At 44.8% G+C, this 14,125-nt stretch overlaps 1 protein-coding gene across 16 annotated transcripts in view; it reads right to left on the reverse strand.

Moving 5' to 3' along the window:
• Positions 1-14,125, reverse strand: part of CHLSN (cholesin) — a 129,007-nt gene that overhangs the window by 11,196 nt on the left and 103,686 nt on the right. For 15 of the 16 annotated variants that reach the window (XM_074598743.1, XM_074598751.1, XM_074598742.1 and 12 more), the window contains one exon: positions 13,796-13,971. In XM_074598743.1, coding sequence (XP_074454844.1) covers positions 13,796-13,971 — 176 coding nt within the window. The remainder of the gene's footprint in view (positions 1-13,795; positions 13,972-14,125) is intronic. The other variant, XM_074598756.1, reaches the window with a different exon arrangement.

Below are 14,125 nucleotides of genomic sequence, written 5' to 3' on the forward strand. Positions count from 1 at the left end.
CATTATTTGTATCGTTTTATATTATGTTTGCATCCTGAAGCTCCAGCCAAGGCTAGAAACCCCCTCCCTCCCCCACTACAGGCACCGCTCAAACGCAACGTGAGACGGTCCCTTGAAGAGTTGGAGTATGACAAGATGAGGCAGATGACAAGCGGAAAGGAAAGGTGACCCAGGAAACCATACCAATGCTCCAAAATCACACAGCAGGTCAGCAGCAGAGCTCCCCTCTCTTCTATAAGGTACGATACACGGAGGGCATCTTACTGTGACTCAACTTGTCAACTTTCCATAGACACCAACCTACCTGCAAACGCCAAGAGCCTTCCACTGTGGAAAAAAAACCCTTTACAATTTGGGTTTTTTACATTTTTTTCCTAGTACAGTTTTTTAGTTTGGTACCTGTAGTTAGTTTTTGGTATCTGTAATTAGCCTGCCTGCAGCAAAATTGCATTTTGATCTGAAAATATATATAGCCGTAATAATACGCTGAGAACTTGCTCTTGTTTTCAGTAATAACAAAACGGTCAGCAGCAGGCTTGAAAGACGACAGCTAATATTACTATATTACTAAGCTAAACATGGGTTTTATTTTACATACGCTCACAAAAAGAAGACAAAGCACGAGTTGAATTATCACAGAAGAAGAATGAAAACTAGAATTTGAGCCCTTCGCAGCCGATCTGGTCCGCTCCTGCACGGAACATACAAGGCAGCGCTATCCCAGGGCTGAGCCGAGCCCCATCTCCTCTCCAGATGTCCAGCTTTTCTTGCACTTAATTCTGGTCACACTGATGCCCAGACCAGAAACAAGGGAAAGGAAAAATGAAAACAACTGTTATGCCTCCCTCCCATGAAGAACATGCTGGGGGGTACGAGGAGATAAAGAGGGCCCCGCCGTCTGCATGAAAATCATGTAAGAAGCCAGCTGCAAGTAAAATCATTTTCAAAAGTTGGCAACAATCCATTTCTATAAACGCTTTCTGATGATCAGATGAGGGATATGCTACCAGGCCCAGAAAAAACAAATACGGTCACTTGTCTTCTGTCTTACCCTTACACCACACGACATCCAACTGGGGCACAGGACACCCCGGCCAAGGCACGGATTCAACCCTAGTTGCAACCAGTAGCTCATTTTCATTGCTTTTTAAATTTTAAAACAGCTGTTAAAACTTTTAAAGATTCTCCCTTCTGGCACCTCGAAAAAGAAAAGAATAATAGAAGAGATTAAACAATTAAGAACAAAATGAAAAAGTGAATTTCTTAACCTTAAACGAATCGTTCATTTCAAAGCAGGGATGTGAAGAGCACGTAGACTGAAATCAGGCTGAAATCACTGCCTGTGACTCTGTAATTCCATGTTGCTGGGAGAAGACTAGGTCCTGGGGTGGTTCTCACCTGGAGCAAATAACCACTGCATTTTACTGCTCCCCAGGATAAGCGATGCGAGTCCTTTCAAGCAAAATCTAGAACATTCAATTCTATCGTTCGGTGCCACAAAACCACCACAGTAAGCCCTAGTCATGGGGAGCGGAGCATTAATACACCCTCGTCTTTCTCTGGGTGTCAATACAAAAAATTTCTATAGTTTCAGCAGTGCTGGGTCATACCTATACCTGCTATTCTTAGAATATCACAGTGTTAATGAAAGAAGAATTAGAAAAGCTGCTATGAGAAGACAAATACTTACTAATGCCAGAAAAACAAGTCTGTATAATTATAAGGCCTATCTCAAAGATAGCAAGGATAAAAAGAAATCAAACAAACAAATAAAACCCACAAACTTTTTGCTTTTAATAAGAAAACACCAGAAATGTCTGAAATGTTTTACCATATAGTGATGCTGAATGAAAATGCTGGAAGAGAAACCAACTTTATGCGAAAATTTTATCAGTGAAAGCTTTCGAGGAAGGATGAAGAAATGACCACTTGGAGAAGGATTTGAGTACCGAAGATGCTGGCTGATCCATTTTGCTTTGAACTGGCCAGGATGCCAAAGTGCCAATTTATTGCTCAGTATATTGAGCTGAAAGTGTGCATTATGTAGTTATTGTGCTATTTCAAGGAGCCCCGAAGCCACAAAGCGAGGCTGGCACCCTCTGAAGGCGTCTAACCCCGCCGGGCCTCTGATCAGCAACGCTGCTGAGAATGGGTTGCTTTTTTTGTAACCAGATGTCTTTAATTTAACTTCAGGTTGGCTGTTTCTGTGCTGTTTCTACCTTTGCAAAGACCTCATGGACTTCCACAGCCAACGGGATCAGAAGTGCTCTTATGCAGATCCAAACTCCAGAGTAACATTTGACTGTGATATGGACAAGCTCTCTCATTATGCTAACGAGATGCACACCAGCGCTAAGTCCCAGCACCGTGCACGTTCTCCCTTTCTGACTCTCAGCATCCAGGACATCCAGCCCCGGTCACGGGTAGCCTGACTGACCTTCTTTCCTCTCCTCAAGATTCAAATCCAGCTCCTGCAGACTTCCCAACAGGGCTTCCCTGCATCCTTGAGGAACAGGAGCTGCTCAGACCATGGAATGTTGTCCCAGGATCCTTGAGGAACAGGAACTGCTCAGACTATGGAATGTTGTCCCAGGATCCTTGAGGAACAAGAGCTGCTCAGACCATGAGCGTTGTCTCAGGGAACTTGGGGGCTGCAAGTGGTGCAAACCCCCCGCTCTGCAATGTGGAGGACTCAGGCAGGCTGAGTGCCAGCACCATTGGTGAAGAAGCAGCTCCCATGTTCTCTCCTTGCTTGACAAGTAGAGATACTCACGCTGACAAACAGATGCCCTCAAACTGTCCCTCTGTGCTGCCCAGGAGCCTCCAGGAAGGGCAAAACCCCTCCCTCAAAGGGACGAGAACCCCTCGAAGGGAAGCTGCCCCTTGAGCCCACGCTGTAGTTCTGTCCCATCACCTCGTCGACAGCGCTGGCGTGTTCTGGTGACGATGTTCTGGAGGCTCATAGGAGACATCCTGGATTGTCAAATTCTTACCTGCCCGCTTTACTGAACTGAGTTCTCTTAGGACGGTATTAAAGAAGAGATAATTATTAATGTGGATGCCAGCCCTAGATGCACTCTTGCAGAAAGTACATTCACAGGCTTCTTTTTTTCAAACGCAATCCAAGTATTTTTTATCGCTGGCTAGTTAGACACAGCTCACCTTTGGTACAGGAAGCCCCGCACAGCCCTCTTCAAACAACCCATCACACAGATGGCTTTTACAGTGCATCTGAGAGGGTGCCACATTTGGGATTATTCTGGACCAACAGCAAGAACATGCATAGAAGCTTTAAAAAAAAAACCCAAAACTCAACCCGTCAAGCACCTTTGTCATTTTTCACATCCCAATCCGGATGTTCTGTGGCAGCGTTCATTAGAAAGTACGGCAGAGGCAGGAGGGGAGCGTTGCAGACCCTGGGCCATTTGAATCTCCGAAGGTGTAACCGGCGCCTTGCGCCATGATTCACTCGCCTGTTTGCAGAAGAGTTTTAAAAAGGGACAAGCCCGTGAAAACATCAAGATCAACCTAGGAGCGCGCAGCAGCTGGCAGCCCACTCGTGTTTGCTGGATGTAGCTGATCTGCTCAGGCATCTCTCGCTGCATAATCAAACCCACGGGGCTCTCCAGTATTCAGGACGGTATCAGAGTCTCCTCTTGCAACCCCCTGGGATGTGCATTGCGCTACTGAGATTTTCAGTAACCTATGCTTAAAGAAACCGATCTGCCAATTACTGCTTCCTGCAGATGGCTTTCATTCCAACTCAATTTTATTCATATAAAAGCAATTACTAATACCTTTTTGGGCATCATCGTATTAATAAATGTGTGAAGCAGGAGACGAGTTTTATTAAGGATCCAGTTTTATTATTTCAAAAATATTGCTTGTTATTCTAACTCTGGCTAGGAAGCCCTGACGGCTCCCTGGAGCTAACTGATTAATAACCATTGCCAACTGCGTTTTAAATTTTAATTTTGGCCTTGGCTGACTAGACTAAACGATTCCCTAGAGCTACGAAACGACTCTCCACTATTTTGAGTGTTTGGGCATTGGATGAGTAGTTTAAATGTGTTTGAGGAAGCGAGCAGCAGTGTTAATTCTCCTAGATCTAAATTTTATGACACAGAGAAAACATAAAACCTTCCTTTTGCGTCCCTGCCGCGTCAAGAGCGTAGCCCGGATGGAAGAAGATGGGTGAGGAGAAAATGCCTTTTCTCGAATGCCGAAGGGGGTTAAGGGGGGGACGCCGGGTGCGGGGCCAGGCAGGGCCAGGGAGAGCAGAGTCCCGAGGCTGGCAGGAACGAGCGATGCTCCACACCCACGGCCAGCGCTATTTTATTCAAACAAAGCAAATAATCCCTGCAATCTGCTTTTAGTTTAAAAACATCAACAGGTAGTTTGTCGTATACGAAATGGGTCATTTTAATTATGCTGGTTTTATTTGAGCTGACGGGCGCAGGAGTTTTACCCAAGAGAAACGAAAAGGTCAGGGTGACGGTGAGAAGTGCTCCGCACCCCCCACCCCCTGAGCAACGGTGTCGGGATACGGTCCTGGAGCAGCCTGGCCTTTATGCCACGCTTCTGCTTCTGAGCCTCCCGAACATACCTTACAGGGGTTCTAAAAGTCATTTCAGACCAAATAACATATTAAAGCTGCTTCATTATTTGATTAGATGCAGCCTCTTTCGTATAATCCTATGGACAGATGAAAGCTGGATCTCAACAAGAAATATCTAATGGCTACATTTAATAAACTGTTAAGAAAATTCATTTATACTAGATTTTATTTTACTGGAAATGAGAGTCATTAAGAAAGGATGCATTAAATTTTCTTAACTAGGTTTGGAAATAAAGATGTTATTTTACAGGAAAGAGAATCAGGCAAAGAAACCTTAGCTATTTTTACCTCGATATTTATGGACTTAACACGTGTAATCTAATTTTCCCCATCTGAGGAAGCGCTTTCCAGCGCTATGGCTAATTACTGCTCAGGCAATTTATAGCTGCAACAACATATATGTGAAAATTTATGAGGAATCTTAAAAGTCCCACTGAAAAAACTGGAAATAAATAAAAGCAAACTAAACTTTGGAAAAAATCAATTCACCACGAATGCAGGGGAAGCCTCCTCAGGCACATGCGAAGGAGCCATCTTAAGAGCCACCAATCTCATCTGACACAGGACCATATGCAGGAGAAAAATCTTATCTACGTGACTGAGAACACAAGCACTGCCTGTAACCTCCAGCTGGCTAACTCGGGCGTTCTTGTTCCTAGTTTTATCAGCAGCAATGAAGCGGAATAAAGCTGCCCCGGTCATTTGCAGCAAGACTACACAAGACAACACCACAACTGCACGGAGACCCCAACCATGGAAGACAGAGACCTCTCCCAAAGCAGCTGGAAGGGTTGGGAATATCGACCCATCCATCGCGTGCCCACCCAGAGATGAGTACAGTCGCTAGGGGCCTTCAGGAATGTCTTGAGATGCCCCCACAGAAAAAAGAATCCATGTAAACTCCTCCTTCAAAACAAGGAACTTGGAGAAATGCTACAGGTCTGCTGGGCCCAGACGTTGGGATGGGGCCAAGGAAAGCAGAGCCTGGGCTCAGAGGAGAAGAAAGTTATGTCTAGTTCCCCTCCTGTCACTTGCTTGAAAGGAGACCTTTGGATAGTACAAGGACTTTGGTGAGTCACAATCTTCATCACTGTTTAATTTATCCATCTGAAAAATGGGGTAATATAACAATTTCTCAAAAGCTGTCATAACAAGAGTGAATAAATTAGTGTCAAAATATTTTTCATTTATTTAGTCAAAATACAGTCATGATACGCTATCAGGAAAGGTATTACGGAAAAGCAAATTACCATTACGATGACGGGGAGAAGATAAGAGAAAATATTTTTCAAAAAACAAAAATAAAAATCCCTTTAAAGATGGGCATGGTTAGTCGATAACATATTTTTCAGCTGATCCTGTAAATGATAGATGTCAGATGAAAGGATTTGTGAATTCATGCTAATGATGCTATTAAATACAGTATTTCCCTATGAGAATGTTTGAACCAAATGCCCAAGTAAATATTTTGACAGCTTTGTTTCGCACTGAAAAAATGGTAGAAGCGCAAAGAGACAGAAGGTTTCAAAGTAAATCACTCTGCAGCTTTTACCGAAATATGCTTTGAGATGTGTACTTGTGACCTTCCATAAAATTAATTCAAAGATTTAGGAAGATGAATTATTTGATTTGGAGCCATAAAGCAGGATTAGAGTTTCCTAATCTATTTCTCCCTTTTTGTTAAATTGAGTGACCATTTATGGTTATGGAAATCACAGGAAGAAATCTCTTTTCTCTGCCACAAACTAAGTAGGCCCATGAGCAGATTTAGAAAGATGGAAGAGCTATGGACTCCGACGGAGAAAGATTTAGCACGGACATGAGCTTCCCTTGACTTCTCCTCTTAAGTCACGCATTAGCGCTAAGCAAAGGGGTAAGAAAGCTACTCCAAAACCACTCCCTACAGAAAGGAGTTTATCCGGAATAATACAACTAGCTGAACCATACGAGGTTGGGTTGAGGGACAGTGGCGTTAGTCCGGCTGCTTTTCCAAAGCTCAGCTTAATAAACTGCATCTTGAGCTTTTACCAATACGGCTGGAAAATCACCCAACGGCTGATGGTTCTGCAACATCCTACTTCTGAATGAGCTGAAAATACTGCAGAGGTATCTGCAGCATCTGAGAATTTCCACTTGTAAATACGCTTAAAAGTCTTAAGCCCCGACATTTCAGAATCTTCAAAGCGCCTGTTTTGTCCCTAGAAACCAGAGCTGTTCGCCCAGCCAGCTAGAAATGGCAAAACGCATCCACAAATATTGGTAAGTACCGACGTGCTTCAAAACTTGATACATTGGTATGGAGAGGGCTTCCTAGAAATGACTGAAATTATTAAAAAAAAGTAATTCTGTCCTTCTGGAACATTTCCAGGATAGTATTACAGATACCCAGAATATACTCCTATGGTTCATTTTCTTCCCAGAAATTCTTGGTAAAAATAGCTGAGATTGGCTCCCAGCTACTTCAAGTTGTTTTTTGTTCTTACTTTTGGTTGCTGTTTTTAGAATTATGTAGTAAATAATACTATTATTTATCAGCATTAACTTTAACTGACAACAAGCTGATCTTCAGAAGCAGCTACCGAGGCCCCAGTGCCGGCTCTGGAAGCGGAATAACCGATAAATCAGCGCTGGGCAGAGCCTGAGCTCATCTGCAGAGAGCCACGACTGCTTAACTCAGCTCATCTGGGTGTTAACGTGGTTATTCAGCACCCGGAGCCCGCTCAGGATTTCTGCACAGCACCGTGTTGTGCAGGCACCTTCCTCCGCTCCGCGCCGGCCCCTCCGCCACCCCCGAACCGCAGAGAAGAGCTGCGGAGCCTGCACCCCTCCGTCTGGGTCCCTGTAATATTTATAGGTGGAAAAAGAGAGCAGATATCCATAAGGAACAGTAACCTGCACAAACTCACTAAAATAAAAGTTAAGATGTTAATGTGCTTCTTGCCGAGCAGTGGGATTGTCGTACTGGAACCATAAAAAGCAGCCAACCCACCAAGAAGTTAATAACGGTTTAAAAGCAGTTCCTGCACAATCCGACATCCTGTGGATGTCATGCGGGGGTTAGAAAAACCCTGGCGTGGCTCCAGCGCAGTTCTGCGCATCACTCGCCACCACGGTACAGCAAAGTGAATCCAGAAGTCAACGAGTGCATGGCAAGGGACGGAAAATCATCAGGTCGGGCTGCCCTCAGACATCGCGGTTAAAAAGCTGTACGCTGCCATTACCGGGAGTGTAACGTGACATTCACAGAATCCTAAACGCATAGTTTGAATAACCAGGTGATAATGAGAGCACTAACATCTGGAGATGTATATCGTAAAGCCGGCTCTGAAGCGGGAGGGTATCCGTCCCTTCTACAGTCAGTGAAAAACGTATTATGGCTACAGTTGGCATGTCAGTGCCAACACTGTCATTACCGCAAAACTGTCTGGGGGAGGAGAAAAGCAAAGGTTTTCAGTGTGCAGCAAATGAAATGTGAAATCTCCATGTGCCGTGGCTCAAAGATGAATCCAGGGTTGTTGCCCATAAACCAAAGCCAGAGTGCCAGGAGCAGGAAGGAATCGCAGACTCTCAGTCCCTTCTGCGTGAAGCTGGAAGGCGGCTCCAGTAAAACCAGGTTTGCTTCCAGGTCTCGCATTTCCAGAATGATCACAGACACAGAAATTCAAAGAAGAGCAATAGAGAACGTCAGTGTCTGGAAGGACGAGCCAAAGATGAAGGATGATGGATGTGCTGCTTCAAAGAAGGGGCAGCGAGATGGAGAAAACCAACACAGGCCTGTGAAGGATGTAAACACCAGGACGGGGAGAAGCTATTTACAAAATGTGGGGCAATACAGCAACTTAGAAAACCTTGCTCAGTAACAGGTCCCACATAGCAGAACAATTCTTCTGCTTCACATACCCTAAGAGCGAGCTTTGCCTTCTGCAGAAGATAATACCCTGAAGTACATTTACAGAAAAGCCCGAAGCAGCACCAAATGTGGAGAGCGAAGATGCCCTCTCCACCCACCCCCAGCGAGAAGAAGTGCCTGCATACCGGCGCCCTAAAAATAGGAAAGGTGTGGGCATTGCAACAGAGCTTTGTGGAGTTTCTGAGTAATGCCGGGGCTGCCAGGGAACAGCAAACAAACTGACGTGGCTTCATCAGATGCCACGGGGTACTGGAGTTACACAAGGGAGCGTAGGAGAATGATAAGGTAACTCATTAATAAGACGAGACTACTTTCCTCTGCCACGAACAGAGCGAGTGGCTTCCTTTAAAACGGGGAAGATCTGCCCAACTATTGGCATCGGCTGGAAAACGCTCAGTTTCACAGACCCGCTGACTGAGGTCAAGGAGAGGAATCCCACTCAGAGGCAGGTCAGGCCCCGGTAGAAATTAAAAGTCAAGCAATATAGAAAGTTGGAGAAGTGCTAAAACAAATTCACTGACCTCTCAAGCATTAGGGGAAGTGCGAGCCTTTGAAATCAGATAGCAGCAAGTGCCTGCCCAAGGGCACGTCGAACAGCCGCAGAACAACGCCAAATGCAAATTCATCCTCTATCTGACTCTCCGGATTCATAAGGCTTCTTACGCAGCTAATGAATGTGGCAAAATGACCAAAAGCATGTTCAACAGATTAATTACATCCATAGTTAATGCTTGCCCCAGAACCTTTAAAAAATAACCCTATGATTATTAAAGCAAAACCAGCTCCCTCACGACTCCCCTCATCTTTGAGGAAAAGCTGCTCTTTCAAGACACCTTTGAGCCCCAGTTGTTGAAGGGAACTCGGCGACGCATTTCTGTGTCTAATCACAATTCCTTCTCCTTAAGTTCACATCCCGTTTTTGCTGCTGGCTAATTGAGATTCATCACTCCAGCAGTTTATGAAATCCAAGATAACTGATGAGCTTTTATATAGGCTGCACCTCCCTGTCAGGAAGGAAACTCGTTCTCCGTCCTGGAGGATGGAGGAAGGAGAAACGACAGTAAATGCCAATGTTAGTTGCTCTTAAACCCAAGGAGCCTGTCTCTGGATGGAGAAAAAAATTCTGTGTATGTTTAGATTTCTAGCGCATCGGTTACTCTTAATAGCTAAAATCTTAAGCTATCGATGGTGAGCCATCAACACCAGTGCCAAGTTTGAAATTAATAAAGACTAAGGCCAGCAGCAATGAGAATGACATAAATTTAAGTTCAGAATCAAATATCAAGTCATCATTGACCGTGGCTAAAAAAATACTTAAACTGTGAGAGGAAAAACAGCTTCAAAATGTTGCGGATCAAGGAAGCAAACTAAACCTGACACGAGCCCACTCAATGTACTTTAAATTTAGAAACTTGTTTTCAGCGTTCATGAGTGGGCCTGTATCTGCGCAGACGCTCTCTCAGTGGAGTCACCTGCTCCCGAACGGGGTAGGACGAATGGGTTTGTCATTTCCTGAAGGGCCACCTTCATCGCAGCTGTTCCGCCACAAATCTCAGCCTGGGACAAACTTCCACCGCTTCCTTCAAAACCCAGACGCTTCCTGGATGCTACCACTGCGTGAACACCAAGCTGCCTATTAATGCCCTGCTCCAGGTGGCCTCTGCTCCAGCAGGAGTAAATATCAACAAATAAATACATATATATGTGTGTGTGTGTACCTGTGTATATATATATATGCTTCTGGCAATGCCTTTCCAGTCTGCAAACCCGGCAGCCGAAGCGCCGCCCTGGGCAGCACAGCGCTGTCAGCAGAACTGCCACCGCCCCCAGCAAAAACCACCTCCTGTTCCGCAGAGTCAGGCCCTTTCCCCACTCCACGGGAAACTCTGCATCTCACTTTTGTCCTTCTGTAACGTGCCCTTGCTTTGGGTTATTCTCATAAGCATCTTTCTTTTTTCCTTAAAGAAGTCTCTGACATTCTCTGAATCTCACCTAAATTTAAATTCGGGATGAGGGAAGTAGGATCTATAAAGAAAACTGAGAAGACACTGCCTTTAGGAAACATTCTGGTGACGTATATTACTAATACAGCATAAAGCATTATAGAAAGAAAAGAAATGTGCTCCAGCAGCTTATTTTTTAAATTTTAACACGTGACAAATAATATCGCAAGGGCTTCGGTAATTCACAGCAACATCCAGATAACAATATTATCTATGACTTCCACTTCAGATGAGATCAATCTTGTCATTCCACATACTTTTAGTGACATCTTTTCAGATCTCTGCCTATTCCTTTGATGGGTGGTGGAGAAAACCATATGTGCAGATCCATGCAGCAATGAACTTTCAAAGCCAAACACAAGCACAGAAACATTTCTAGGAGAGAGCGTCTTGCCAAGACAAACAAGTTCTGCCAACATTTTAACAGCACAGAAGGTCAGTTAGGTGATAATTAAGTCTAATTACCATTCTCATGAACTGCAACATCTTTTCACTTGAAGGCTCTTAATGCTCAGAAAAGGAAAAATTTTTATTTTATATTTTCCAAGAATCAAAGTAATGAGACATTCTCATCTTCGCTTTAAACATGAATCATCACTTACCATCAGACAGAAAAAAGGTCCGTCATGATTAAGAGGAAGAGATTTGTGCAGTTTATTCAACCACTAACACTTCCCCACTCCTGCTCTTCCCTATTCCTCCGCAGTAATTTTACAGGGTTTTTTTCTCTTCTGTTCAGCACCACTCAGGTTTTTTTCATTATCCCACATTTTCTTTTTTTCCTTCTCATAGTTTTACAACCTTTCTGCTTCCCATTTTGCTTTAGCTCCCTAATTTTAATCCTCCATTTATCTTCAGATCTCCCTCTGCTCCCCCAGCAAGCTGCAGACCCCGACAGCGGTGACTTTCTTCAGTTTCCGCAGACAGGCTGCCATTGCTCCCGAGCTCACCTCATCCGGGGAAAAGGCGAGAGAAAAAATGGTGAGGAAAAGACTTTTTTTTTTTTCTCCACAACACAAAGTGAGAGAGGAAAAAGCCAGGAGAAAGACAGGGAACTGCTGGGGAGAGTCCAGCAGAGGGTGAGAAGGTGCTCAGGGCCCGGAGCATCTCTGTGCTGAGGAAAGGCTGAGAGCCCTGGGGCTGTTCCGCCTGGGGAGGAGCAGACGGAGAGGGATCTCATCAATGCTCAGCAAGAGCTAACGGGCGGGGGGCAAGAGGATGGGGCCAGGCTCTTCTCAGTGGTGCCCATGACAGGACAAGGGGCAACGGGCACAAACTGGAACACGGGAAATTCCATCTCAACCTCTCGCCTGAAGCCTCATACAGTGTGCTCTCATACTGCGAATAGTCTCTGAATAAATAAAAATGACAGTTTTGGTCACCATACGGTACTTCGGGTTCCACCTGTCCTGCAGGAGATTCACGCGTCACCAGGGAATCACTTTGCTTAGCCATCCCTATGTCATGTAGGGCTTTTTATTGTAGGTGGGGCAGAACACGAATCCACAGCACCCTTGGTTTACTTCCAATTATATTAATCTTTTGCATCTATAAGATTAACTTCCCCTCCCACATATCATTCATGCCTGCAGCCCTGCTAAAACACGTGGACTGAAATCCTTGACCCACTGAGGTTGCTGGAGTTTTACACAGAACTTCCAGAGCTTAAATTTTAGTTTCACTTCCCCAGCTAATATATGACTTCTCTGATTATTTTAAATCTATCTATTTCTTTTTCCGGTCTTGCTGGGTTGAAAAAACTTCAGAGATGTAAAAGTATTAAGCTGTTCTTCCGTCATTTGCAACAGCGTAAGACGATCCTGGGACATTCGGGCTATAATGCTGTCTACAGGTTTTGCTTGCTTGGCAGTCCAGCATCTTACAGAATCATAGCGTGGTTTGGGTTGGAGGGCACCTTAGAGATCATCTAATTCCAATCCCCCGACTATGACAAAATTCAAACTGGCTGTTGCTGAAATAACGCTGCTGTACATAGAGCCCCTGGACTCTGCGTATTACAAGACCAAACGACACAGCAGGTTTACTCTTTAATTTGGTACAGGTTAAGTGAAACTCTGGAGTCCAAGTAGTTCAAATAGTTTCACGTTTTCTCACCTAACAAGGCAAAAATCCATCCAGCTAACAGCGGAATGGCAACCAAAAACCCCACGGCTTGTTCCTTTGCTCTCCAAACCTGACAGCCGTCCTCCCAGCGCCCGGCCCGCGCAGACGCCCCAAAGCGACCCATCAAGCCCTTCGCGCTTCAACCCAGCGGTGAAGCTGCTCCAGCTGTTTTCCAGATCAAAAATGTTACTGTCATTTCTGCGATCGCTGCGTGCTGTGGGTTATGTAAGGAAAAGGCACGTGTCCCTCTGCCTGGAATGCAATTAATTTCCTCCCTCCCCACGGAGAGCGGGACCTAACAATTCAGACAGTCTGGATGCTCCAGGTTTGCGCGTGGCCAGAGAGAATGGTTTTCCCCTGGAATTCCTCCTCGTGGTAACCCGCTCTTTGTACGTGCCAGTCTTCTGGAGGGCTTACACGCAGGGTGTATTTCACAGTTGGGAAAAAAATAAACACCACCGTCCTGTTTATACATGGCTGTAGGGCACTAAGAATGCTTTGTTGCAGTTCTTTATTTTAACCAGACTTTGCTTTATGTTGGAATTTAAAGTATTCTAAATAAGCGCGCTAACTAGATGAAGTAATTGCTTCCGATCTGAAATCAACCACTATACTTGGTATACACCTTGGTATGCAAAAATAAGGCATGGTACACTATTAACTTTAAAATAGCGGCATAATCTCATCTTAATTTACAAATACCCAAATATCACGCAGGCGGTTAAATTCAGACTCCATAACGTGTAACCGCTTCATGCAATTTGCTTGTAGAAAGAGAACAACCAGAACTCCTTTGCTTAAAATGGCGCATTTAAACAAACTCATTTCCTCGGTGCAATCTTTTCTGCCCCGTGCCTTCCGCCTCTGTACGTGCAGCTAACCCAGGGACATCTCTGTATCACCGGTGAGATCTGCCGCCTTTCCCCGTCCCTAACGTCCCTCCGGAGTTCCCGTGACAGACATACAAGGGGGGGACCAGCCGTAGGCCAGGGTGGCAACTGAGATGAAACATTAACTTAGCACTTAACTGCAGCAATTTCCTTTAGCGTGTTATTACTTGGCTCAGCTCGTTTTGGATCTCTGGCAGGGTTTACAGCTGACTTCTGCGGGCAGCACCTGCAGAGGTTTTACTGTTCTTACCTGGTTAAATAGGCCAGAGCCAGCTCACATCCCGACGGCTTTTTGGGCTCTGCCTTTTTAGTAGAGATTCCAGCTTCCCTCATCAGCTGTTTTTCTTTCTTCTTGTGCTCTTTCTTCAATTTTCGTTCCAGTTTCCTCCTTTCCTCTGCCGTAAGTTCTTCCTCTTCTTCTGTTGCCTGAAATAACCAACATTTAAATGAAGTGTTTATATTTCTATAGGAAAGTGAACAAAACATGCATCAGTGCAATTGAAGGGCACAGGTAATATTTAAAACCAGAAGCTTCAAGCTTTTATTTTACTGCTCGCTGCACTTCCCTCACCTCTCTACT

The sequence above is a fragment of the Larus michahellis genome, chromosome 8 (genome assembly GCF_964199755.1).
Source record: "Larus michahellis chromosome 8, bLarMic1.1, whole genome shotgun sequence".
Classification (NCBI taxonomy): Eukaryota; Metazoa; Chordata; class Aves; order Charadriiformes; family Laridae; genus Larus; species Larus michahellis.